We start from the raw sequence: 25,229 nt of genomic DNA on the forward strand, positions 1-25,229 counted from the left end.
TTAAACTCCAACTTTCCCAAACTTTTTCTTAACATTAGGGCACACTTTGATTTTATTCTTGGTTTCAACTCTCTTTCCCTCATTTGTTTATCTTTTTAATCAACAATTCTCCAAGAAAGTTCTCTAAGTGGGCCCTGGGGATTCTCACTGAGTCCTTCTCAGTTTCCTGCTTGTCAAGGCCATTTTTAATCCGTGTCAGAGCCTCCCAAGTGCATTTGAGTTGTTTCCCATTTTAGAGTTCCTGCCCAGAAGGCCACACTTATCTTCCCTCTCAGTATTTTGAACTCTGTGTCCTGAGCTATCAGGACACAGGCCTACTCATAAGAAACATTCCCTGTCTTATCAACAAAGAGGAACTAGCTAATGGGGTCACCTTCTCAGTATTTAATTCAATTAAATAAAAGCATTTATTTACTGAACCTTTACTTCACTCCAAGTATTGGCTATGAGGACCTCATTGAATACTGTGGGAGAAAGACCATTAAACTAATAATTTCAACACAGTGGGATAAATAAATCAAAAGAGATGGGTACAATGGATAACAGTAGGACAAAGGCAAGAGTAAAAAGGACACACAAAAAAAATTAGAGATAAATAAAAGGCAACTAGGCCAACAAAAAGATGGAAGGACCTCTAGATAGAAGGAAGAATATCTGTGAAGTCCTGCAAGCATGAAATTACAAGGAACATCATTGCCATTTCACTGTTAAAAGATTTTTAATTTTTTGTCTTTTTTGGTTTCTAAAGCTATACACAGTGGTTTAAAAGGGTAAAATTACACAGAGAGGTATAACCTAGAAAAGTGGAGTCCTCTATAACCCTAACCTTCAGAGATACTCTGTAGTCTGTCTGGTGCTTATGTGCCTCCCTCTTTTTTTCTTATATAGATACCAAACTAGAACCATACTTACTCCTTTGCAACGTGTTCCTAAGTTAATACACATAATTAAATGTTTTATACTACATCCTCATCTTCTGGATGTTTAGGATCCCAAAATCTGGATGGCGTGAAAGTATAGCACAGTCATTAAACCTGGCCTCACCGGAGTCAGATGAATTCAGTCATCCCACTTGGTGCACGGCTTTGGGTGAGTCACTTCACTCCCCTGTGTCTCAATTTTTATATGTATAAAAAATAATAAAAATAATAATATATATCTACCTTGAATGATTGTTGTTATTACTTTTAAAAGTTTGTATTTGTAAAGCACTTAGAATAGTGCCTGGTAAATCCTCTCAATGGAGTTTATACTATTATAAGGTATTTAAGCAGATCCTATTGATGCTTATTCTGTTTCTTTTTCTTTTTCAGTACTTGCTACTAAGGAAATATCCACGACAAGTTTTGAATTGCCCTTAGTCTCTACTGCATTTTGGTTCTTGTTTCTTACTAACTTATCAACATCCAAAATTTATTTTATGAGTACAAAGTTATATCAGTGTTGTCAACTCCCCTTGGAGGCAGCACAAAACATGGTAGGTGGAGCCCATGGGAGTAGCTTCCATGCCAGACCCAAAGGGAATCCATTGCAGGTTTTCTTTCTGCAGAGAAGTCCTGTCAGGAAGTGGATGCTGAGTTTAGATGGGAAAAGTAGGCAAAAAGATTAGGATCTGAGAGGTCAAGCTGGAGGCCTGGGCTGGACAGAAGCCAGAGAATGAGTGTGGGTCACAAACCCATGAGCAGAGACAAATGTGTGGATAGAGAAGTAAAAAAAAAAAAAAAAAAAAAAAAAAAAATATATATATATGTGTGTGTGTGTGTGTGTGTGTGTGTGTGTGTGTGTGTGTGTGTATAAGAAAGGGTATGATATACCTCCTTTGATGAGATACTTCATACAGGTAAAGTTCTCATCGACCTGTGGGTACAAATGAGGTTCTGTTAATATTAATTCCAAAGTCACAAGGCTCTTTGGCCTTCTTCTTCACGTAAGAACTCAGTGGCCTCCTACCAAAGTCTCTCTCTTCCTGGGAACAGGGAGCTGGAGGAATGCTCTCATGGCCAGGATACGCTTACTCAAGTTGGTCTGTCCTTGCCTCCTTGTCAAGGTGATTGGTCAGCCTCAACCCACTGCTGGAGGAGAGTCCTGCTCTGCCACTGCCTGCCTGCCCTCCCACCCTGGAGAGGGTTTTTGTGGTCTGGGGAAGGTAGGTTTCCTGGTATATGTAGGATACCAGGTAGGTTTAAAGCCTCTCTTGTTACTTCTCTCCTTAATCCCAATCTCTGCTGAAGTTCAAAGCCTGTTTCCCCAGTCTGGGCGGGGGAAGGGAGAGAAGGACAGAGCAGCCTCACCCTCCTGTTTTCCTACTTATCTCTCCAGTCACCGAGGAACAAATATTGACTAGCCATTGTGGTAGGCTGAATGTAAAACTAATCCCAATTATTGGTCCTTCTCTGTATCTATGTCCTTGCAATGGGACATTCAGCTCCACCTCCTTGAATCCGGGCTGACCTGTGGTGGCTTTGGCCACATGGACGTGGCTAAGATGATGGTGCATCAGCTGCAGTTCTGCACTTCAGGGGACCTTAAACTCTTCCACTCACTCTCTGGGCTCCTCTGCCTTGCCCTGGGAATAACCAGGGTTAGGCTGGTGACTGATGAAAGCCAGGGTTAGGCTACAGTGGGTCAGCCCACACCCACCCACCCAGTAGTGCCCAGAAAGCTGCTCTGCCCAGTCCTTCCAGGATCAGCAAAACTATGTCACTTCCCTGCTTCAGCGTGAGTGAGCCCCGGGGTAGCCGAAGAATCACCCGTTAACACACAAATTTATAAATAAATAAATCCAGTGTCATTTGAAGCTGCTGGTCTTTAATCGTTACATAGTATTATTGTGACAAGACATAAATGATATGACCCTCTCTTTCTGACCTCTTTTTCAAACACCCCCTGAGAAACTGAATAATCATCCATCTGCATTTAGCCTGGAAATCCTGCTGTTCTTCCACAGTCTGTGGAGAGGTACTGGGGCAAGGCAGACATATTCTAAATCAGTAAGTGTCCAGAGGGAAAGCCAGTTAGCCTCAGAGAAAGGTGCAAGTGAAGAAAAAGGATGTAGGAACACCCTACTGGTCTGCAGTTGGCCAAGATCACAGTAAGCTTGGTGTGATGGCATTTCTTACAGAAACTGGCAAAGACTTTTATGGTTTAGATATGAGGTGTCCCTCAAAAGCTCATGTATGAGACAATGTAGGAACATTCAGAGGTGAATGAGAGAGTTGTAACCTAATTAATGGATTAATCTACTGATATGGGTTGACTGGGTGGTGACTGTAGGCAGGTGGGGAGTGGCTGTGTGGTTAGAGATTTTCTCAGAGCAAAAGACAAGATAAGGTGGCACTATCAGTATCAGTGTGAGTCTTCCATAACTCAGTTGTAACATTGTTGCTATTCTGTAGTATAGAAATAGAATGCCCAACCAGGAATGTGTGTTACTTTATATGGGAGACAAAGAACTAGTATGTAAAAGGAAGCTAACAAAAGTATATAAGCCTATGACCCCCAACGCACTCCTGTGTGAAAGGCTCAATCTTTGAATGAGAATCTGCTGAGCCAGTGTTGGCAAAAAAAAAAAAAATAAGAATACTGCTTCCTGCCGATAGCTCTGGCATCTCTTGTCTCTGAGCAGGAATCTCACAACTGGAAGAGGTGGATCACTGGGGCTGTGCCTTCGAGGTTTATATTTTGTCTTTGGTGAACAGAGTTCTCTCTGCTTCCTTGTTGTGGTGTCCTGAGCTGCTCTCCTCCGTCACACCTTGTCACCACCACGTTCTGCCTCACCTCAGATCCAGAGCTGTGTGGATTTGGCTGGCCATGGACTGATCCTCTAAAACTGTGAGCCAAAATAAGTTTTCCTTCTTCAAATTGTTCTTGGTGTGCCTTTTGATCACAGTCACAAAACCATTGACTAAAATACAGGCTGAGCTCTGCATTTTGACTGAGATAGAACAAAACTAAAAGAGCACCAGACAAAGTGGGGCAGGAAACATGGAGAAGATATTGAGCTAGTGGCCCCAGAATCCCCAGCTCAGGCTTCAGACAAATAAAATCTCTGAAGGCAATGAAGCCCTCCAGAGGGAACGTGAGTTACTTATTCCTCGCCTCAGTTTATAATCAGACTAAATGTCTTTCATTATGCTGAGATGCTTTGTTAATTGTAATTTCTGATAGCATCTCAGTGTTATAACCCCTCCTCCCCCCCCCCCCCCCCCCCCACACAATAAAGTTCCTTTGGATAAGCCTGGGAGGAAAACATTATGAAGTGTGTGTGAGGGGTGGTCCTTGACTAAAGACAACTCCTCTCCACTCTGGTGGTAAGATAAGTGTTTTTCCTTCATTGTCCCTTACATCTTCTACATTATTAGTGGGACTTTGAGTCAAGCCTATGTCCTAAGGGCAGATGAACAGAGATTGAGCCTGCGGGCCAAGAGCAAACTGGATGCTTTTGAACCCTGAAGTATTGAACTGCACTACAGATGGAACTGTTTTTAGGCTGGGGTCGTAAATAGCCACTGCCTTACACACAGCTGTCACTATCCACAGGCCACTAGTTGGTAATCTAAGGATCCACAATTGAGACCACAGGTGCTGAGAAAGCAATGAAGAAATAAGTTACTGATGGATGATTTTTAGTTCTCTCCATCCTTTTGAGTGATGCATAATGAGGCAGGCAAATCTGTCTTAAATTGATAGCATAGCCTCTTGGCCTTGTTGTGCTGGGAGTGAGGGTTGGGTTGAGTATGACCCTGAGAGGTGGTTAATGTAAGGCACCAATTCCTGATAATCGGTTTTGGACATTTTATAGTTATAGATCTTTTGGCATAGGTCCCGAGTTGTTAAGCAGGGGTACATTGGCTTGGTGTGAGATAGGGCTTTGGGTTCCAGGTTGCTGGTTTACTTATCGAAGGCATGCTTACAGACAAGCTGTTTGCTGCCTCTAGCAATTAACTAGTACTGACAGAGGCAGTTTTCCCTTGAGTCTACAAGGATCCAAATGACAAAGCAGCATGAAATACTGTTATGTTATGTGAGATGTCCCCCAAAACCTTATGACCTATGTGTGAGACAGTGCAAAAAAGTTTAGTGGTGAAATGATTGAGTTATGATAGTCCTAACCTAATCTATGCATTAATCCCCTGATAGGGATTAACTGGATGATAACTATAGGCAGGTAGGCTGTGACTGGAGGAGGTGGGTCATTGAGGGCTTGCCTTTGGGGGTTTATATTTTATCTGTGGTGAGAGGAACTCTCTGTCTCTCTGTCTCTGTCTCTGTCTCTCTCTCTCTCCTACTTGGTGCCATATTCCCAGCTGCTTTCCTCTGCCCACTCTTCCTGCATGATGTTCTGCCTCATCTTGGGCAATGGAGTCCGTCATCTGAGGAATGAGACCATTAAAACCATGAGCACTAGATAAACTTTTTCTCCTTAAAGTTGTTCTTGTCAGGTCTATTGGTCACAGCGATAAAAAAGCTCACTAAAACAATACAGAAATTTTAAAAACATGATTAATAGAGCTAGTTGAGATAATATAAGTCCTGCTCCACTGCACTGGACACCAGAATTGTGGGGCCATTTCACAGCTCAGGACTGACTTCTCAGGGCTATGCTCTCCAGGGCCGTGTCCCGCCCTTCCCCCAGAGTGTTTGCAGATGTCATTCTCACTATCTTCCACTGGCTCTCTTGACCCACAGCAGTTCTTTGCTTTTCTTCAGGAAACAAACTGGATGAAAGTCCAGGGCTGGGACTTCCTCCTTGGTGTGTTTGACAAGGACTGACGTACTCTAGGCCCTTTGAGTCCCGGAAGTCCAGGACACACCCAATTTCGCTTGCAGAGTCCAGAATGCTGGAGCGTAGGTAAAAGGACAAAAGCAAAAGCATTTCAACATGAGGGACCCACTGACAGATTGTTCGGTGAGTAGCTCAGTGCAGTTTGTGCGCCTGTGTGTGTGTTGGGGGGGTAGATTTATATACTCATGGATTCCAACTCCAGAAATTTGAGACGCTCAGCAAGCAAATGGGTTTAGATATTGGCTGTGGTACAAAGGTCTGTGGTTTTTCTTTGGTTTGATTTTTAAAAAGAGGTCTTTCTAAGAAATCTCAGTAATTGTTATCCTTCATTCTCATTTTTGTGGAAAAAGTTTGAGTAAAGTACATAGATCATATTTGGTTCCAGATGGTGGCTGTTTGGAAAACAGTCTTAAGACCAATGGTGCCAACATCGTGTATGCAGTCGATACAAAATCACACAGAATGTCTGCAGCCAATTTTTCAACTTTGAGAATGAAACCAGGAGGTGGGAGGTTTTTGTGTTTTCCTCTCTGTGTGGTTTAGCGTCAAGGATCCCAAGTCCTGCAAAAGGAGGATCAACCCTGCACCCTGTCATCGATGATGGTTCTCAGACTGATTTACCAGCATGGTTGCTTCAGTCCTGGGAGGATTACCAAAAATACAAGATTGGTCAAAAGTCCAAAGACATTATGAGGTCATTAAGAGCAGTAGCAGATATGACACAGGGACAAAAAGCAAGTTAAATGAAAGGAGGGTGTATTTATTTTTAAAATAACCAAGGATTGTCAGTGTCTTGTCCCAATAAATGCAATAATAAGTGGTGCTGAAAAGCTAAATTGGTGGCATTGGAAGCAAAGGATTGTAGTCATCTTTCATGTATTTTGTTAAAAAACAAGAAACCAAACCTATGAAGAAACAGATACATAGGATTTGTACCAAAGCCATAAAGAAAAGGATCAATGGAAGATTATTGTTTTCCTTCCACAAAATAAATCCAAGGATCAGAGAACCTAAATGAGATATGCTAATAAATGGCTGGTAAGGTTAATAACAATAATGTAGTAGCCAGCTCTGCCTAATTTTACTTTTTAAACATGAAAGTAAGACAATGCTTAATGTAAAAACATATTCCAACAGTATGATTGTATATAGATATTAAAGGTGAAGCTTTCCCCATTTTATTACCTCAATCTGAATCTGCTCTCCATTGGTAATTATGGAAACCTTTTTCTAGAAGTCTTTCATCATTCGTTTATTTTTCTCTCCTTGAGTTTCCTCTCTTCCTTAACTATTAAATCTCTCCTGTCTCAACAGTGATATGGGAGGGTGTTTTTATACTGCATGAGAATGGTAGAGACAGAGATGAATAAATAGAGGCAGAAACTTGGCACTAGCAGTAACCAAGGAAGAAAGTTAATGCCCAATGCCAAGAGAAGAGTGTAAGAGAAAAGAGGGAAACTAAGGCTAGGTTCAATCATATTTTAAAAAAGAAGAAAGAAAAAGGAACTGAAGCCCTGGCTTCCTGTTGGTAGGCAGAGATGATCTTCAGGGAAGGACTTGGGACAAATGTTTTATTTTAAGCAGCCCCCAAGACATCCTTTGCCTTTGTGTCTGTTTAAAGCTCCACTCCCTGGGGTGCTGAATACTTCTTGTCCTTGTCCACTGCTCTGAAGGTCATCTCTGTGGGCCCATTGCCACCAAAAGTATCCGGGAGTCAAGAGGGGGCGGATATCCCTTCAGCCTGGGTTTCTAAACCCTCTAAAGTCACAGAATATTTATTTATTTGCGATTGTTTCATCTTCATCAAGTGTTCAAGTTGATTTCCTGGTACAGTTCCAGCTTGTACTTGGGAACAATGCTCTGTGAAGAAGAGTTTGGGAACATAATAAACAAGGGAATGGACTGCAAATGCATGCCTCACAAAACATTTAAGTAGTTACAAAAGAACCAAAGGTTCAACCACCTGCAAGATGCCCTATCCCATGAGTCCCTAGAGTTACAATAACACAATTTATTGTCTTAGCTACAGTTCTTAACTTGATCTGCACCAATGAATTCCTGTATGGATCTCAGTGGGTTACATGAACTTAAATGGAAAAAAAATCTGTATTTGTATTGATTTCTAATTGAAATTTAGAATTTCCTTCAATTCTGTATGTGAACAACAAACCTCAATACTACTGCCAGTGTCTGCAACTATGTAACCAAAGTCATAGATATTTTTCTATAACATTACAGTTGTTTCAGTATATTCTCAGCCTTATTTAGAAATGTGGTAATTCTTTAGGCTTTTTATTCAGTATGCTAATTAAAAAAAGCACACATAATATCACAATCTTAAAAATGTTAGAAATCAATACAGTTTCCTTTATCATCCTGTTATTTCATGCATTTAAAAATATTATTCTGAGTAAAATAGGTTTTACCAAACTACTAACCCAGGCCTTGGTACCAAAAAATTTAAAAAAGCTCTTTTAATATGCTACAGTGAGAAAATGGGCTGACAGTTGGCCCTTCAGTTTCAAAGAGCCAGGTCAGCATTTATTTTGAAATTATTGTTACCAGAGTAGTACAAAGATTGACTAACTGCTGTGTAGGGCTTTTAACTGATCTTGAGAGTGTCAGAACTTATTTAAAGGAGATTTTTTAGAGTTCTGTTTTTGAAAGGAAAAATAATTGGCTCTGGGTCTTGATCCAGTGAGCTTAGCTTCTAAACCTAAAAATATGCCAAGTGAAATCATCTTCAAATCCATGTGCAAGGAAATAGGATCAAATTATCCCCAAACAACAAGCTGTAGCCAGCTTCTTGTATTTTATGCACTCCTACAGTCTCCAGGGAGGGCTGTCAAAGCAATACTGTGGTCTCCACTCAGGCTGCCTCTGCCTTGGCCCAGGCTGTCCTTCAGGTTGGTGACCTGGCTTAGATGCCAGCCTGAGCCGCCCACCTTGGAGGCTCAATCTGGGTCACCAGAAGTGACTGAGCTAACTTAGAAGCTGCTGGTGCACTGCTGGTCCTAAGGGATTCTGATCCACCACAGAGATGGAGAAGGCAGGTGGAGTCTGGCATGGCTGTCATGTGGCCCCCAGCATCCCCAGCCTGCAGCAAGGAGACAAGTAACACGCTGTTTCACATTTCTTAGGCCTCTGTTTTCTCCTCTGTAAAATAAGAGGATCATATTGCATAATCTTGATAGCCTGCCACAGGGATTCCAAATATTACACAGATGGCTAATAATTTAGACGGGTAGTGTTTTGAAATATTTCCCCTGATGAATCAGAATTCACATGAAATCACTAACAGTGCCTGGCATAGGAAAGGCATCCAGCAAAAGCTTATTTAATTAAATGTTAGTGGAATATCACAGCTTATTTAATACATTATCCACCCCCCAAATGTTTCCATACTAACATCTAGAATAAAAATATTTTTCTAGAATAACTGAATTTTCCCTTCTTTATCATTCAAACTGTGGAAAGTCAAAAAGACCAGCTAGGTCAAACTCCATGTAGGCATTTCATATTGTTTATAAGTCCTCTGATCATTCATGTGCTGATTGCCTACATTAATAATTAATAAATAATGCTGAAAAGCTAAACTTGGTGGTTTTGAAACAAGGGATTGTAGTACTCGTTTATGTACTTTGTTAAGGAAAAAAAACCTCTGGAGAGACAGATAAATAGGGTTTGTATTAAAGTCAATTTTTTTGGAATGGCAATATTTATGCAACACAATTTGCTTACAAGTGCTAGGCAGAAACTTTTTCTTAGTAACTGAAAAGGAAATGTCAATGTAGACCAATTGTCTATGTGAAGATATTCTTTAAGGGCCTCAGAAATGTTCCTAATGTTTTATCACCAGCCTGAAATACCTTTTTCAGGGAAAACAAACTCTGACATTTCTTTCCTAGTAATTAATGAAGCAGCATGTTAACACAAATTCATATGGAGATATAAAATCAATATTAGATTTTTTTCCTGGAATGCATATTTGAAAGGGGGTTGGATATTCAAAAGCTTTGTGGGAGTAGCCTTCTTGTGCTGGTTGATGACTTTAGGAGGTCATCTGTACTGCTGTTAAACAGGGACCAGCACTCTAGGTAAACTTAACTGATTATACTGATTAGTTATTTATAAAAATATTTGATTCTGGTGAGTTCTCTAATTGATTTGCTTATTAAATTTCTAATCACAGTTCTGTCCCTATCTAATGAGGTTATTTTCAGCTCTTTGAGTCTTAACTGTAAATAAGTGGACTTTAGTGGATTCCAAACTATACTCCATAGAACATCTTCAGAATCCTCTCTGGGGGATGGGAGAGGGGTGGAATGGAAAGGGGTATAGGAGCAAGGGAGTCAAAGCCAAAGCAAGAGATTTCACTCTCAAAGCAGATATGGGCCCAGATTTTCTATTATCTCTTTCTCTCTCTCTCTCTCTCTCTCTCTCACACACACACACACACACACACACACACACACACACACACACACACACACTGGACGACTAGGTGGTCCCTGGGGTGGGCTTCAGCATTTATGCAAGTCTCACTTTTCAATTTTTGTTTTCAAGTCTGAGTAGCTGGTACATGATGAAAGATACAGAAACGTTCGTTCTAAATAAGGAATTTTGATAAGAAAATGAAAGTATTCTTAACAACTCCTTTATTTATTGATGTCACCTTTAACACCATCTGGATCAGGGTTTGTTGGGGACTTTCCCACACATGCACATAGGGTCAAAGGTAAAGATTCTCTCCATTGCTGTTATAAACAGAACATCCCTTTCTTAAATGAAGACTAAGTTAACAACAACGTAATGTGTTGAAAATCTTCTTGACTAGTGTGTACCTGAGCACACCAGAATACAAGGAATCCCCTCAGCTCTTTGAATTGGCCAAGCATGGCTGAGAGGGCAGAGTCATAGACCAGTTCTCTGCTAGAAACAACCTTGTCCATTTACCACCTGTTCCAATAAAAATATTTTCCGTATATGCCATGATGTGAAAAAAAGTTAGGAAGTACTGATCTATTAAACAACAAAAGATCATCTTCCAAAATTCATACCTGGCAGCCCAAGGGCCATGATAAACCATGCTTTGTTTGTGCACCCCATACTTCAAAAAGCTGAATGTGAATGCCTTTGGGGATACAGGCTACTCTTTGTTTTGCCACAGGCTACCCCACCACCTCTAAGGCAATTGGTTTATGAACATTCAGGATGACCTGACCTCCTAAAACTAGTCTGCTGGGGACAATAGAAAACATGTTTTAGGGAGCATTGATGGCTTGGAATGATCGGGCCATCCCCAGCACAGAAAGCACACTCAACTGCTTTACTCATTCTCTCTTTGGTTATAGACAAGGTTTTCCATACATGTCCCCATCCTCACACGTGGTGGCCAAGGCTCCCTGACCTCTCCCCAGGTCTGTTTCGTATAGCTGTCCTTAGGTGATGTGGACACATAGGCCTTCCCTTAGGATGTTTTATATCAGGTTCCTTTCACTCCCAGTTCTCCTGATGGGGGGTTCTTTTCCTTTCCCCCTCTGAAGGCTTTGAGTCCCTCTAATCCATCTCCTCACTCTACCTCCTCCCGGTCCCAGTCTTATATAGTACTTGAGAGCAGAAAAAGTCACTCTGCAAGCATGCACTCCAGATCTTTCTCTCGTCCACAGCTCCATGGTTTCCTTGTTAGGTCTTTGTTCCTCCTGTGCTCTGGACTAGAGAAACAGATAGGATATAAAAATATACAGTCTAATTCTGGGAGATATTTCTAAGTAAATAAAATATGGAAGTCACAGGGTATGTAAAGAAAATCATAAAATTTTATTGAACATGAAATAAGATTTGAACAAATGAAAAGACTTACGTTCTTGGATGGAAGTCAAAATACTATTTTAAAAAGTCTATTTCTCTAATTAATATACAAATGTAATACAATTCCAATTAGTTTCTCCACATGGATTTTTAAAAAAATTATAATTAGATAAATGTTCATATGGAATAATAAATACCCAAGAAAAGCCAAATAAATTATTTTTAAAAATGAGAAATACTTGCTCAAAGAGGAAGCAGAAGAAAAATGTTAATATTTTTATGAGTTAAGCAGAGTACATAATATGTACCATTACTTTCTTTATCATTTTTATTTTATGAAACAGAAATGTTTCAAAATTTAGAACCAAAGTTAAAAGACTGAGTTAAAACTATGTTAAGCTGCATGATAGAAAACTCCTAAATAAGAATGACTTTAAAAACAACATGTAATTCTCTCACACATGAAAATAAGTCCCAAAGTAGAGAGTTGAGAGCTTGTGTGTCGGACTTCACAGCCATCAGGGATGCATGCTCACTCTTTCTTCCACTCTATGATCCTAGCTCATAATGTTCAATCTCAATACCACTTTATAACATGGCCCATCATTTTGAAGCTCAGGAAAGAGGAGGAAAGGTCCTTCACTGAGACCCCACACAAAACTTTCTCCCACATCTCCTTGGACAGCATTTAGTCAACAGCTATACACTTCTGAGTGAGGGAGCCTGGGAAATGACTTAATTCTGGAGTATGTACCCTGCTGAACACTTACGTATTTTCTTCTCCTGGCTTCAACATGTGGTTTGTGGGATCCTCTTATGTATTACAAGAAGAAAATAAAGGCTTAGGGAGGAATATAATGAAAATGTTTAGGTCATGTAAGAAGTAAACAAAATCTTGACTGATTTTCTTTCCTGTGGAATTCTCACAATGTACCTGGAAGTACTTTCCCAGTGTACCTGGAAGGGAAGGAAAAAGGCCTTCATAATATCATATCATTCATAGAGGGCAGTTTTTTTTAATTTATCTTTTAATTTTTTACAGACTGCATTTTGATTCATTGTACACAAATGGGGTACATCATTTCGTTTCTATGGTTGTACACAATGTAGATTCATACCATTCATGTAATCATACATGTATATAGGGTAATGATGTCTGCCTCATTCCACCATTTTTCATACCCCACTCCCTCTCATTTTCTTTTACATATTCTAAAGCAGTTTTGTTTTATTGGAAATAAAAATCAGAAAGCTTGGTTGCCAAACAGGGATTTTCTCTCATAATCCTCGGAGAAGAACAATTCCCACTCCATGACAGAAGCTACAAATTGGAGCCCGCGTAAAGGCGTGTTTTGCTTGCACTGTAGATAGTTTTTACATTTGTGAATTGTTTGCTTTCATTTCAGATGAAAGTCCTGACTTCAGCTTCTTTGGGCACACTGAGAGATCTAGCTATCCTGGGTCTCCTTTCCATGGGACAACGATGGTCTAGAGTTGCTCAGGAAGCTACCTCTGCAGCTCCTGGGCCCTGCCCTGCCCTTTAGACATTCAGGTACCTAACTGGAACCTGCAGGTGCTGAGTTTGCAAGCCCTGCTTGAGGTGTTAAACAAATTCCTTGTACAAGCTTTTTACCCTCACTACTGTCATTGTTTCAGTGGGGCTAGTCCCTACTACAGATGGAGTATTTCTTATCCAAAATGCTTGAGGCCAGAAGTGTTTCAGATTTTTTTCAGATTTTGGAATATTTGCATACACATAATGAGAGAATCTTGGGGCGGAGACCCAAATCTATATAGGAAATTCTTTTCTGTTTCATACACACCTTATCCATATAGCCTGAAGGTAATTTCATTCAGTTATTTTACTGCTCCTGTGTTTTGACTGAGACCTGTCACATGAGGCCACATGTAGAATTTTCCATTTTGTGGCCTTGGGTTAGAACTCCAAAAGTTTTGAATTTTAAAGTATTTTGGATTTTGGGTTTTCAGATTTAAGATGCTCATCCTGTATTGTGTGTCTTCTAAATCCTATCATAGCTTTATGTATTAAATTTTGGGGAAAGTTATAATATCTATATAGAATTTCTATATATAATATTATATATATATATATATAATATCTATATATATTTAGGTTCTACAAGACTGTATTGGTTTGTTCCATGCTCCTAGGTAGAGGCATGAATCAGGTCAATTCGGGGGGGTCCTTCCTCCTCTGTGGCCCTGTTCTTTGTTTAATACTCTGCTAGTCCATATGTTAGGTGTATTTGTGCCAAGGCTTCTGGGCCCTGAGGGCGTCCTGCATGTGACTGCCTGCCACTGAGAAAGATCTCAGTAACCGTGTGTTTCCTTCCCTTTCCCTTTTTAATATGGAGTTCATCTGAATGCTGCAGGCATGCGAGCCCTGGAAGAAGCTGGCTCATTATATGAGCAAAGAGACACAGCACAGCACTCCATCCACACAGAATTGCAGCCTCTTATGTAAAATATCATTTTGAAACACAATCTGCTTTTGCACCTCCTGGGTGGAGAGTATAGTTTGGGACAAATATTCCATCATCAAATTCCCCTGTTCTGTTGTCAGAATAAGCTGCAGGATCAACTGACATTTACCCTCTCTGTTTGGGCACTTCAAATGTAATGTCATCAATGTCTATATGTACAAATACAATGTTCAGAATCACATTATGGAGTTGGAAACCAAATGATAGAACCTTATTTGAAATTCTTGTGTCTGTAGGCTTAATTCACATAAGAATGAATTTATGAAAGTTTACTTAGGAATTTATAAGGGTTTGGCTCAAAGAAAATGTTCAACTCATTATTATAAAACTCTTATTACTAGAGTTATATAAAATATAGGGGACATAGAGGGAACTGGGAAAAATTTTTATTGATAAGTTATTCACTTACATTTTTGTATCTCAGCAAAAAAAACAAAAACAAAAACAAAAAAAACTTTATTTTGGAGTTGTGGGGGTTGCACAAAATGATTATGTAGTGTCTCCAGAATGTATTTTTGACCTTCCTGGGAACAATAAGGGTGACAAGAAACCAGACTCCAAGTGTACCCCACCGCTGAATTGTTTGCACTTGGCCTGGGGGAGAAACAGAGAAACAAATTTTGTTTTTTTAAAAGTTTTCCAGGAGAGGAGATTTAATCTTTATTTTAAGAACTCTTCCCTGTAGCTACACGATCATTTACATGGCACTTGTCATTAGCATTCTGAATTTATGGGTGCTCTATCTTTGGAAGAGCTCATAATCCTCCTGTTCATCTTTTCTCTTTTTCAGTATAATAAGGTATACAAGAGCCTAAAGGAGTTTTCTCAAAATGGAGAGAATTTCTGCAAGCAGGTCACATCCGTCCTTCAGCAAAGGTACAAAATGCACATTTGTGATGAACAGTTCTTCATCTGTAGTTGCAGCAAGAGATATGACCAGCAGAGTGTTTACTGTCCTACTTTTCAGAACACAGTGTGATAGTTTGGTACTTGAGAGATTGGTTTAAAGAATGATTCTCCTCAACTGTGCATTTATTGACTGGACACCATAAAAATCAAGGAACAACAGGAGGGAATTCTGGTTAGAAAGGCTCAGTGGAGTCTCTTCTGATTCCTCAGACTGAGTTTATCACCTCTCTAGGGGCCCACTGTTGTGTCTGCTGTATACACCCTTTATTGTACTTTTCACACTGATGGCAATGATTAGTTTGCATTTTCGCTTCCCCTAAAAGGGCAAAGGCTGTATCTCACTCATTTTTGATGATGAATTCTTGGACTCTGGTCTCTGATTTCTTTGGTAAATATCTGATGAATGAGTGGATGGAAGGATGAAAGTCAATATTTTCAGTACCATTTTCTCTTAATACTAGGCATGATCCTGTATTGAGCTGTTCACTGTGCTGAAGTGAACACATTTAACTAAGTCAAGAAGGTAACAAAAGGTCACTGCTTAGCATTGAGAACTCAGGGGACTAAGTTGGCTCATAAGTGGTCTTCAGGCCTTTTCTCCACCCCTAAACAGTTCTATAATAAGCAAGTCTAAAGAGGTCTTTTGGAAAAGATTGCTTATTTTTTAAGGTAAACCATTTCAAATGTAAAATGTTGTATATGTGCCACAAGATAAAGATGCTATGGGTCAATTGCTTTCTGTATTAGTGACCAAAGAAGATCATGCACTCTGTCAGAACCAAAGAATGAGATCAAAGAAAGACTGTAAGAGCTCAAATGGGCTTTTTTTGAAGAAAGAAAAAAAATCAGGCTTGTCAAATGGAGTCAAAGAGAAAAAACTTTTTTAAAATATGAGATTATTTCCATCCTAACAGTTCAACTACTTTGATCCCTGAAAGGAAAGAGGGGAGAACCCAACAGGGAAGGTATTTCTTGTATAAGAAAATATTTTCAAACAGAGAAACAACATGTATCCCATTTGTTTACAATAAAAAAAAAAAAGAAAAAAAAAAAGAAAAAAAAAGAAAATATTTTATCAGTCTCAAAGAAAATTTTTAAAAATAAGACCAGTTAACTCTTGTATAAATTCAACTCATTACTTAGATTAGACAGCATCTGCTGCCTGCAGATGAGAGGGAATCTGAAATCAGATTAGCTGTTCCTGTGACCTAGGTTGCCATCATCTGGTTTTGATTATTTGCTGTCCAAGAGTCCAAAACTGTACCTCATAGCTGTGACGACAGAGGCAGGGGATAAATATGCTGGCTGCTAGATTGTTTATGTGATTGATGCTTTCCTAAACATTTTGCAACACTAACATGGTACAACTAAATCATTTCCCCTCAACACAGATGCCACTTTTGAGGTGCTGTCTACAGATTACTGATAAATGTGCATTTCCAGTATCCCCCAGACCTGAGCTGTCAAGTTTCCTCTCCTTGCTCAGCTATAGATTACATGGTTAACCTGAGGGATGTTTGTCCACATGGAAGGAGATGATATTTTTGGAGAACGATTTTCTACTGAACACAAACACTAAATGTGTGGACATTGTAGCACATTGTGTATTTTTAGACCATGTTTCTCCCTGTCAGTTGGCAAAGACAGGCCACTTCATTTCCCAGAACTGGATCACTTCTCTCCAACAGGAATAATGTGATTCTGAGGTCACTGCCTCTGCCTACTGCACTTGAACTGACCCCACATAATAACTAAGTCAATAAGGATCAGCGGGCACCGCACAGCTGGTAATACATTCACCTTTACTCCCTATTCTGTGAATTTGAAAATGACTTCCCTAATCATAGATAAAAGGTGAGTTCCTTCCAGCTGTCCGGAAACAAACTCAGGGTTTATTTCCTCTTAAATGTATGGGCCTATTACAAATAAGTCAATGATACATTTCCCTTGAATTAGATAAATACATGGAAAGTCTTTGAAAGAAGACTTTGAAAGAAGCTATTTTTTTTCTTAGGGTTTTGGACAAATAATGGAAAACCCCATAAGACAAGTAAAACAGTTCTCTTAGAATACATGACACAAAATCATGAAGGCAAATTCATTGGCCAGCATAATGGATGATATAAGGAAGGAGCCCACTGGGGCTTCTTTGAATTAAACGTGTTTGATCCAGAAAATGCATAAAGTAAATATTTGTAGATGAGTAAATAATTATGTAAAGGATTATTAAGGGGTTATCTTTTATTATTACTATTCATACATTATTAGAACAAGGTCTTTATTGTCCTTGGAGATTTACATTTCCAAACATTTTACCTAGGAGTCTGTTGAATGTGGTTCAGCTGGGTAAAGTTCTGTATTAGGATGTAGATGTAAGAGGCAGCATCATATTTGAGTTGCAAGTGCAGTAATGTTTCCTCTCCACACTCAGCTACCTTCTAGCATCCATTCTAAATTGAGGTGATAGGAAAGTGCAGTTGTTATTGAAACCCCATTTTGCCTGGCTATTCTGCAGTTCCTGCTCTTGCTTGGTTTCTGTCCAGTTAATTACTTGGGTTTCCTTTTTTGCAGTCACAGACTCAGATTTGGCCAGAGACACAGCAGCTCCTACAATACCTAATGCCAAAGTCCTAAAGGGTTCACTTTAATGCAATTACAGATCAGATTAAAGGAGACAAAGGCACATTCCTAGAAACTATGTTTGACTCCCTGCACCCTTATAGCTAATGTTTAAGCAGACCTGGATGAGAAAACCAATTGTTCCTCTGAAAGGAAGCTTAAGATCAGATTTCCAAATGGCAAGAACCATTGCTGTGGACATTAGAAAAAGGAAAAAAATAAGGAGGTGCACTTGACCATTTGTTCCATCCACAAACCATTGCAGACACTGTCAACAAAGACATTTAAAAAACCCAAATAACATCTTTGATAAATCTCACCTTTTCTACCCCACTCCTGGGTGTTGTAATTCCCACGGCCTCAGCTCCCTTGCATATAAATGACTTCCAAATGTACATTGCTAGGCAATATCTCTGGATGGACTTCAAAACATATACTGAACAGTATATAGAATTGCTTCCTTCTGCCTCAATGTGTCATGGAACCACAAAGTCAACTTCACCAAAACAGAGTTCATCAACTTTTCTCCAAAGCGGGCATTCCTTTTAGATTTTTAACCATGGTTCCTGGGACCACAGCCCACCCTGTCAAGCCCAACCTCCAGGGATCACTCCTTCCCATGATTTCTTCTCTCTTAAGTCATGACCATGACTTCGTATTTCTGTCTTCTGAACCTCTTTTATATCTATGGCTTTCTTTTGATTTTATGGCCTCCTCTGTTGTTCTGGCAAAATTCCGACAAGCCAGTCTTCTGTCTAGAGTTACTGTCTGCAGCTGTGTGGTTTGTGTGCTACACAAGGCACCTGGTTGAGCACAATATGTGGAGGCAAAAATCGAATCCCTTTGCACTTAAATCCTGGCTTAGAGCTGTGTGACTTAAGAGGGGTCCCTTTTCCTAATCCAAGAAAAGTTCCCTCAACTTGTGGGCTGGCTGACTGGGGCCCTGTCCCTGTCTCTGGGTATTGTCTAGTCTGTGACCATGACTCTGTTTAAGACCCTTCAAAGATTCCCCTGACTTTCAGGATAAAATTCAGCTCTCATAGCACTTTACAAAGGACTTTTGAAATTTGAGCTCTGCCTTCCATCTTGTCTCTCTCCATCTCCCCATGATCCCTGATCCCCTCCTCCTCACTGAACTACCCGTAATCTCCTCCTCCCAGCTTTGAGCCCTTTCACTGACACCACTGCCAGGTGCCCGTATTAACACAGGCTGTATCACCTGCCTGATAGGTACATCTTCACCTTCCTTGACTGACTGCATTCTTCACAACCCAGTTGTTCCACCATGGAAGGCCTTGACTCTAGCCCCTAAAAAGGAGTCTCAAAAGGAGTGTCCTGTTTCTGTATGTACAGTGAGCACATAGTTCTGCTATGTATTTTACTGTCCTACACTGTTATTCTTTGTTTACTTCTCTTTCTCTCCCATTGGAAGCTGAACTCCTTGAGGATCTTTGTGTCCCCTGTGACTAGCAGAGTCACTGGCACAGAGCGGGTATTAATAGATGTTCACTGAGTGAATGAATGTCTTAATGTCTAAGATGCTCCGTTCCTTTAGGCACTCATAACTTTCTAGAACTCCAAGTTAAGCCATTTCTGAGGAGCAATAAATGGGTAAGTCAAAGAAATTGACTGACATATTACTGTATGTAGCATTTTACTTTGAACAAGTTAGAAAAAATGAAATCATTTATAGACTGAGCACTGTATTTAATGTGTCATATACTTGGTCTCTTTATTTTAGTCCTCACAACCCAATGTGGCACATACATATCCATCCATTCCTGTTTTACAGATAAGGTTATGGCAAAGGTGAGGAGTTAGGCTTCTTACTCAGGCTCAGCGCAAAGGCCTCTTCCCAGTGGGCAGGCGGTTTCGGGCACTGCTGTGGGAGTCCCAGCATTCTCATGGGGTCTTGGTCCAGTGTGCTTCAGAGTCTTAGAGTCCTCCAGGAGCAGGTCATCAAGCCCAGCGGCTTTCAAACCCTGTGGCTCAAGGGATCTATGAGGAGCCCGCAGCACCTATTTCAGGAGGGTGAGCAGCAGGCTAGGTGGACAGCCTTCCTCACTTCCTCACTTCCTCTCCCAGCTACTCTACAACATCTGTACTAGTAGTAGTTATAAGATATGCTCATATTCAGTATCATATTTTGTTTTGCTAATAAAAAGCTTTGAAAACTGCCTTTCCTGTCTACTTGACCTGACTCCCCCTACTACAAGACTTCCTCCCTGCCCCATGCACACATAAACATTCAGCTTTGGAATGAACAGATGTGCTGGAGTGGAAGTTCTTATGTGTTCCCTGAGTCAGAGAGAGTAAGCAGGGACTTGATGAGACTCTCAGCCTGGACATCCAAGAAGGCCACCATGGAGGCTTATCCTCCCATTTCACCTTCTTGTACTGTTTTCAGGAACCAGAATCAAGGCAGTCAATAAGGATAAAGTGGGCTAGCCAGAGAACTCAATCACTTGAATAACAAAGCTTCAATTTGATTCACTAATCTGTCAGTGATTTTTGTGGTGCTAGTGATTGAACCCAGGACCTTGTGCATGGTAGACAAGCGCTACACCACTGAGCTACACCCCCAGCCCTGTTTGTTAATTTTTTAATTAAACATAATAACTTAACCGATTTATGGAATGCAAAGAGTTGATTTGATATAAGTATACAGTATGTGATGATCAAATCAGGGTCATTAGCATATTCATCACCTCATATATTTATTGTTTCTTTCAAGAACCTCTCTTCGAGCTATTTTGGAGTATAGAATGTGTATTGTCGACTCATTCACCATACTGTGATAGAACACTAGCACTTATTCCTACCTACATGGAACTCTGTACCCATTGACCTCACTCATACCCTCACTGCTCTGTGTCCCCCATCCCACCAACAACCTTCGGTAACTTTTAAATAGTCTGTTTGTAAGATATGCTCGTGACTATCTTGTTTTTATTGGTTCTTTTTAGTTCTATGTGACAGAATTCATTTTGACATAATTTTACAAGCATGGAATATATCTGGTTCTAATTCAGTCCCCAGGACCTCCCCTTCCCTTCCCTTCCTCCCACAGCCTGCTCTTTCCTTCTGTCTTTCTGCATTTACCCATAGTTATTTTTTAATTCATTTCTTGTGGTATACACAATGGTGAGAGTCACTGTGGTATATTCACAGAGCTGATAAAGCTTAAATGGAAAACTGGTACAAAGAAGGAGATAGAAAACAAGGGCAATAGCACAATGGAAGAATTTGAGATTTCTAAAATTCCTTCTTAATTTATAAAGAAGGAAGGGCTCTTTCACTTACTTTTTTGTTAATTATTAGAGCTTTATAGTTTTAGCTAGTAGTTGGGTTCATCCCAATAAACTCATACAAGCATGCACATCAATTTCAGTTTATGATCCCCCCTTTCCCCTTCTGTCGTTCCTCCCCTCTCCCATTCTCCTTCCACTATTCTACTAGACTTCCTTTTGCTCATCTATTAATTTATATTTGATTATTATCCTATTCTCCCCTCTCCGTTCCTTTATTTGACTTAGCTTCTGCATATGAGAGAAAACATTTGAACTTTGAGTTTCTGAGTTTGGCTTCTTTCACTTAGCATAATATTTTCCATTTCCATCCATTTATTAGCAAATGCTATAATTCCATTCTTTTTAATGGCTGAGTAGAATTCTATTGTGTGTAAGCATATATACACACATACCACAATTTCTTAATCCATTTGTCTATTGGCAAGCATCTGGTTTGATTTCATAATTTCACTATTGTGAATTGTTCTACCATAAACATTGATGTGGTTGTATCACTGTAGAATGTTGATTTTAGATCGTTTGGAAATATCAGTGAGTGAGAGATCTAGGTTATATGGTGGTTCTATTCCTAGTTTTGTAAGTAGTCTCCATACTACTTTCCAGCATGGTTGTCCTAGTCCGCAGTCTCACCAACAATGTACAAGTTACACCTTTTGCCCCACAACCTTGCCAGCACTTATTGTTCTTATTCTTGATCATTGCCATTCTCACTGGAGTGAGATGAAATCTTGGTGTAGTTTGGATTTGCACTTCCCTGATTGCTAGAGATGTTGAAATTTTTTCATATATTTATTGGCCATTTGTGTTTCTTCTTTTGAGAAGTTTCTGTTTAGTTCTTTTGCCCATGTGTTGATTTGTGTGTGTGTGTATGTGTGTGTGTGTGTGTTGTTTTTTTGAGTTCTTTGTATATTCTGGATATTAATTCCCTATCAGAAAAGTAGCTTCCCAAGATTTTTTCCCATTCTGAAGGCTCTCTCTTTATGCTTTTAATCATTTTCTTTGCTGGGCAGAAGCTTTTTAGTTTGATAGCATCCTATGTGTTCAATTTGCTTTTTGAAGCACAAGAAGGTCTGAGCTCAATTTTAATTAATTCCTCAGAAACACAGGGGGTAACTATGGTGTTTCTTTTAAACCATTTTTTTTGAAAAGTATTTTTTAGTTGTAGACAGACACAATACCTTTATTTTATTTATTTACTTTTATGTGCTGCTGAGAATCCAACCCAGTGCCTCACATGTGCCAGGCAAGTTTTCTACCACTGAGCCACAACCCCAGTCCCTTAAACCACTTTTTACAATAAAAGCAAGGTCCTCCAAGATTGATTACATGGTTACTTATATTATTCTTAGTTTAATTTGTGCTGAATCAAAAATATTGAATCTGAAACCACATATTTCCATGGCTTCTTTCTTTCAAAAGTAGAATTTATTTTAAAATCTAAGCCAAATATTGGTCTTTGACATATTGATTTGTCTTCATTACTACTAATGAAAATATATTGACCTGCCTTGCATGCTGAGAAGAAATTAGAATATAAGTGGATTAAAAGTCAGTGTATGTCATTTCCGTGGTTCCGAATCTTCAAAACTCACTTGAGTAATTTGAACTAGTATCAAAAGGTCACACACATCATCAATTGTACATGTATCCAGACAATTGCCTGGAGAAAGCATCTTCACTTAAATTAGAAATGGTGGCTATAAAATGGAAAGAAAAGAATTGGGAAAGGAGTAGACATGCAAACACAATTCACATTCGAGAATGTTCCTGATTATTTTAGAGAGGGAAAAAACATTCCATGTCTTCGTTTGAGGTTAGCTCTGTCGCCTGGACTCCCTTTGCTTGTAGTACCTTTTGTCTGGGAACCATGATAAAGTAGCACCATCCAGGGACTGGGAAGAAACCAATATAGGCAGAGGTGTGTGTTGCTGCCTCTGCCTCAGGAAAGCACTCAGGGCATTTAATTCTGTTTAGCAGGTGCCCTGAAAGAATGTGTGTGTAGCTTCCTTAGACCATGGCACAGAAGAGCTGTATGGCGGTATTCGATCCTTGACAAGCATTCTGACTTACAAAAATGGCAATTCTTTCTGCATTTGCCACTTAGAACAAGGTTTCTTGTAACAGCAATTTTCTCTAGATTAGAATTGAACCAGTAGCATCTGTTAAGGTAATCCATTAGGAGCCAGAAACCTGGGAGACAATGTCTCACACCCACCCTCTTTACTACGAGGCTTCATTTTAATACCTTCTGACTTACAGAGTCCAGTCGTCTGTTGAGGTTTCACAAATGGTCGTTGGGACTTGAAATGCAAGGGTAGATGGTTGTAGCCACTCTACTTGGTTGATTTGAGCACTAATTCTAAAACTCTTTGGGTCATCAATATATGGCAGTTGAGAATCAAGGGGCACAACTGTGCTATTTGGAGAGGTGGGTCCAACTCAGGACAGCCTTAAAGGTTTAGGCTGATGATATTTAATGTCAGAGTCCCCTCCTTTTCCACTATGCCAGACACTCAACACTCCCACTCTCCATTCCTAAAATGCCTTACAAAGTGCAGATGCCTTCATCAGAGGCCCTGGAATAACATCTGTCTGCACCCAGGCAGCCGTGGGCTGGATCTCTAACTGCTAAGCCACCAGGAGCTGTGGAGCTTCAGAACACTGCAATTAAAAGGCAAGCGAGAGGCAGTGTCAATTTTAAAAAGTACTTTTGTTTGCCACCCTCCCCCCCAAGGCTCTCCCTCTGCAACCTCTTCCTCACCACCTGGAAGGTGGGAAAATGGAGTGGTTACTCAGAGGTACCCAGTCAGAGGTCCTGGGTTCCAATCCCAGTTCTGTCACCTCCTTCTTGTGTGTCCTCAGGCGAGTGGTGGAGTCAACTCTATGCCTCAGCATCCCCTCCCTGAAATGGGTAAAGGAACTGTGCCAACCTCATGGGGGTTACTTTAGAAGAAATGAGGAAATGGTGTCCGGCACGTTTCAAGTGCTCAGCAGAGGCCGGATGTTGTTATTTCACGCATAGACAGCAAGGTCAAGCATCAGCAGCCTCAGAGGCAAGGCTCCACATCGTCAGGCCAGCACTGAGCGCATGCTTTTCCTGGGCAGGATCACAGGAAACTTCCATCCGTGTACCCACACACTCGCCCTGCCACAGAGGCCTAAGATACTTGAACACGAGTCTGTGTGGTTGCTGTCCATCGCCGACGCTGCGCCGTCTAATCACTCGGGGCTTTTATATTTCAGGCCATCAAGGACCCCTGGACTCTGCTGCTTGGGCTGGTCCCCGGCAACACTTCTTTCTGGCAGTTGTCCTTTTTACTTCTACTTAGCCTCAGAGACACTTTGTACAGCCTGGAAAACATTCAGCAAGTGAAATTGAACTGGGAGGAAGAAGCTGTGCTCGACAGCGCCACCTGTCCTTAGGGACTCTTTGGGGCTGTTTGTGGGACAAGAAAATTGCAGATTCCTTCACCTGCACTGAACACCTCTGTAGACTTGGGGTGCTCTGAATATTTACAAACCCTTTTGGGAATATCACAATAACAGGAATAATTTATATTTGCTATTAATTTGTTTTGGGTCTATCATTCTGAGCTGAAAACTACAAATTCATCATAATGCTTTATGAGCTGCATTCGAGAAAGAACGGAATGCTAGAAAGGAAAATCCTAAAAGCCCTTTAGTTACAAGGGACTAGGAATGGGTTTATATGCTAATTGTTCCATGTGCTAGGAAGCAGCTTACTCTGCTCAGGGCTACATGCAGCTCAAACAATTCTAATGCATATAAATTGACTTGTCAGTTTAAAGTTTTTGAAAGTCTTGAGGCAAGAACAGACTTGTAATGAAGAACTGTAAGAATTCTAATCCAGACCTGGTGGGAAGTTCATTCATTGATTCATTTACATCATACAAACTGAGGAGCTATTAGGCACCAAGTACTCTTCTTAGCCTAGAGATTCAGCAATGGATAAAAGAACTCGTGAGCCTCCTGGAGCTATTTTTATTTTATGGGTATTCACAGAAGTACACTAAGAAATTATAATGTGATATGAGATGGAGATAAGTGCTAGGACATAAATTAAACTGTAAGGAAATAGTGACAAGGATCTCCTTTTAGATAGGGTGGCCTCTGAGGAGACAACATTTGAATCAGACCTGTTTGGGATAAAATGAAGCCGAATACCATGTGGCCTTGTAGTAGAAACAGTACTCAGCAGAGGACACAGCGAATGCAAAGACCCTGAGGCAGGGTGAAAACTGACCACTAAGTAGGAATAGAACATGGAAA

At 40.2% G+C, this 25,229-nt stretch overlaps 1 protein-coding gene across 2 annotated transcripts in view; it reads left to right on the forward strand.

Moving 5' to 3' along the window:
* The first annotated feature begins 3,690 nt into the window (after positions 1-3,690).
* Positions 3,691-25,229, forward strand: part of NOSTRIN (nitric oxide synthase trafficking) — a 61,564-nt gene continuing 40,025 nt past the window's right edge. The window contains exons 1-3 of one of the 2 annotated variants that reach the window (XM_079131865.1): positions 3,691-3,831; positions 5,710-5,908; positions 14,891-14,976. In XM_079131865.1, coding sequence (XP_078987991.1) covers positions 5,882-5,908; positions 14,891-14,976 — 113 coding nt within the window. In that variant the 5' untranslated portion in view covers positions 3,691-3,831; positions 5,710-5,881. The remainder of the gene's footprint in view (positions 3,832-5,709; positions 5,909-14,890; positions 14,977-25,229) is intronic. The other variant, XM_079131866.1, reaches the window with a different exon arrangement.

Source organism: Sciurus vulgaris, assembly GCF_902686455.1.
Source record: "Sciurus vulgaris genome assembly, chromosome: 3".
NCBI lineage: Eukaryota > Metazoa > Chordata > Mammalia > Rodentia > Sciuridae > Sciurus > Sciurus vulgaris.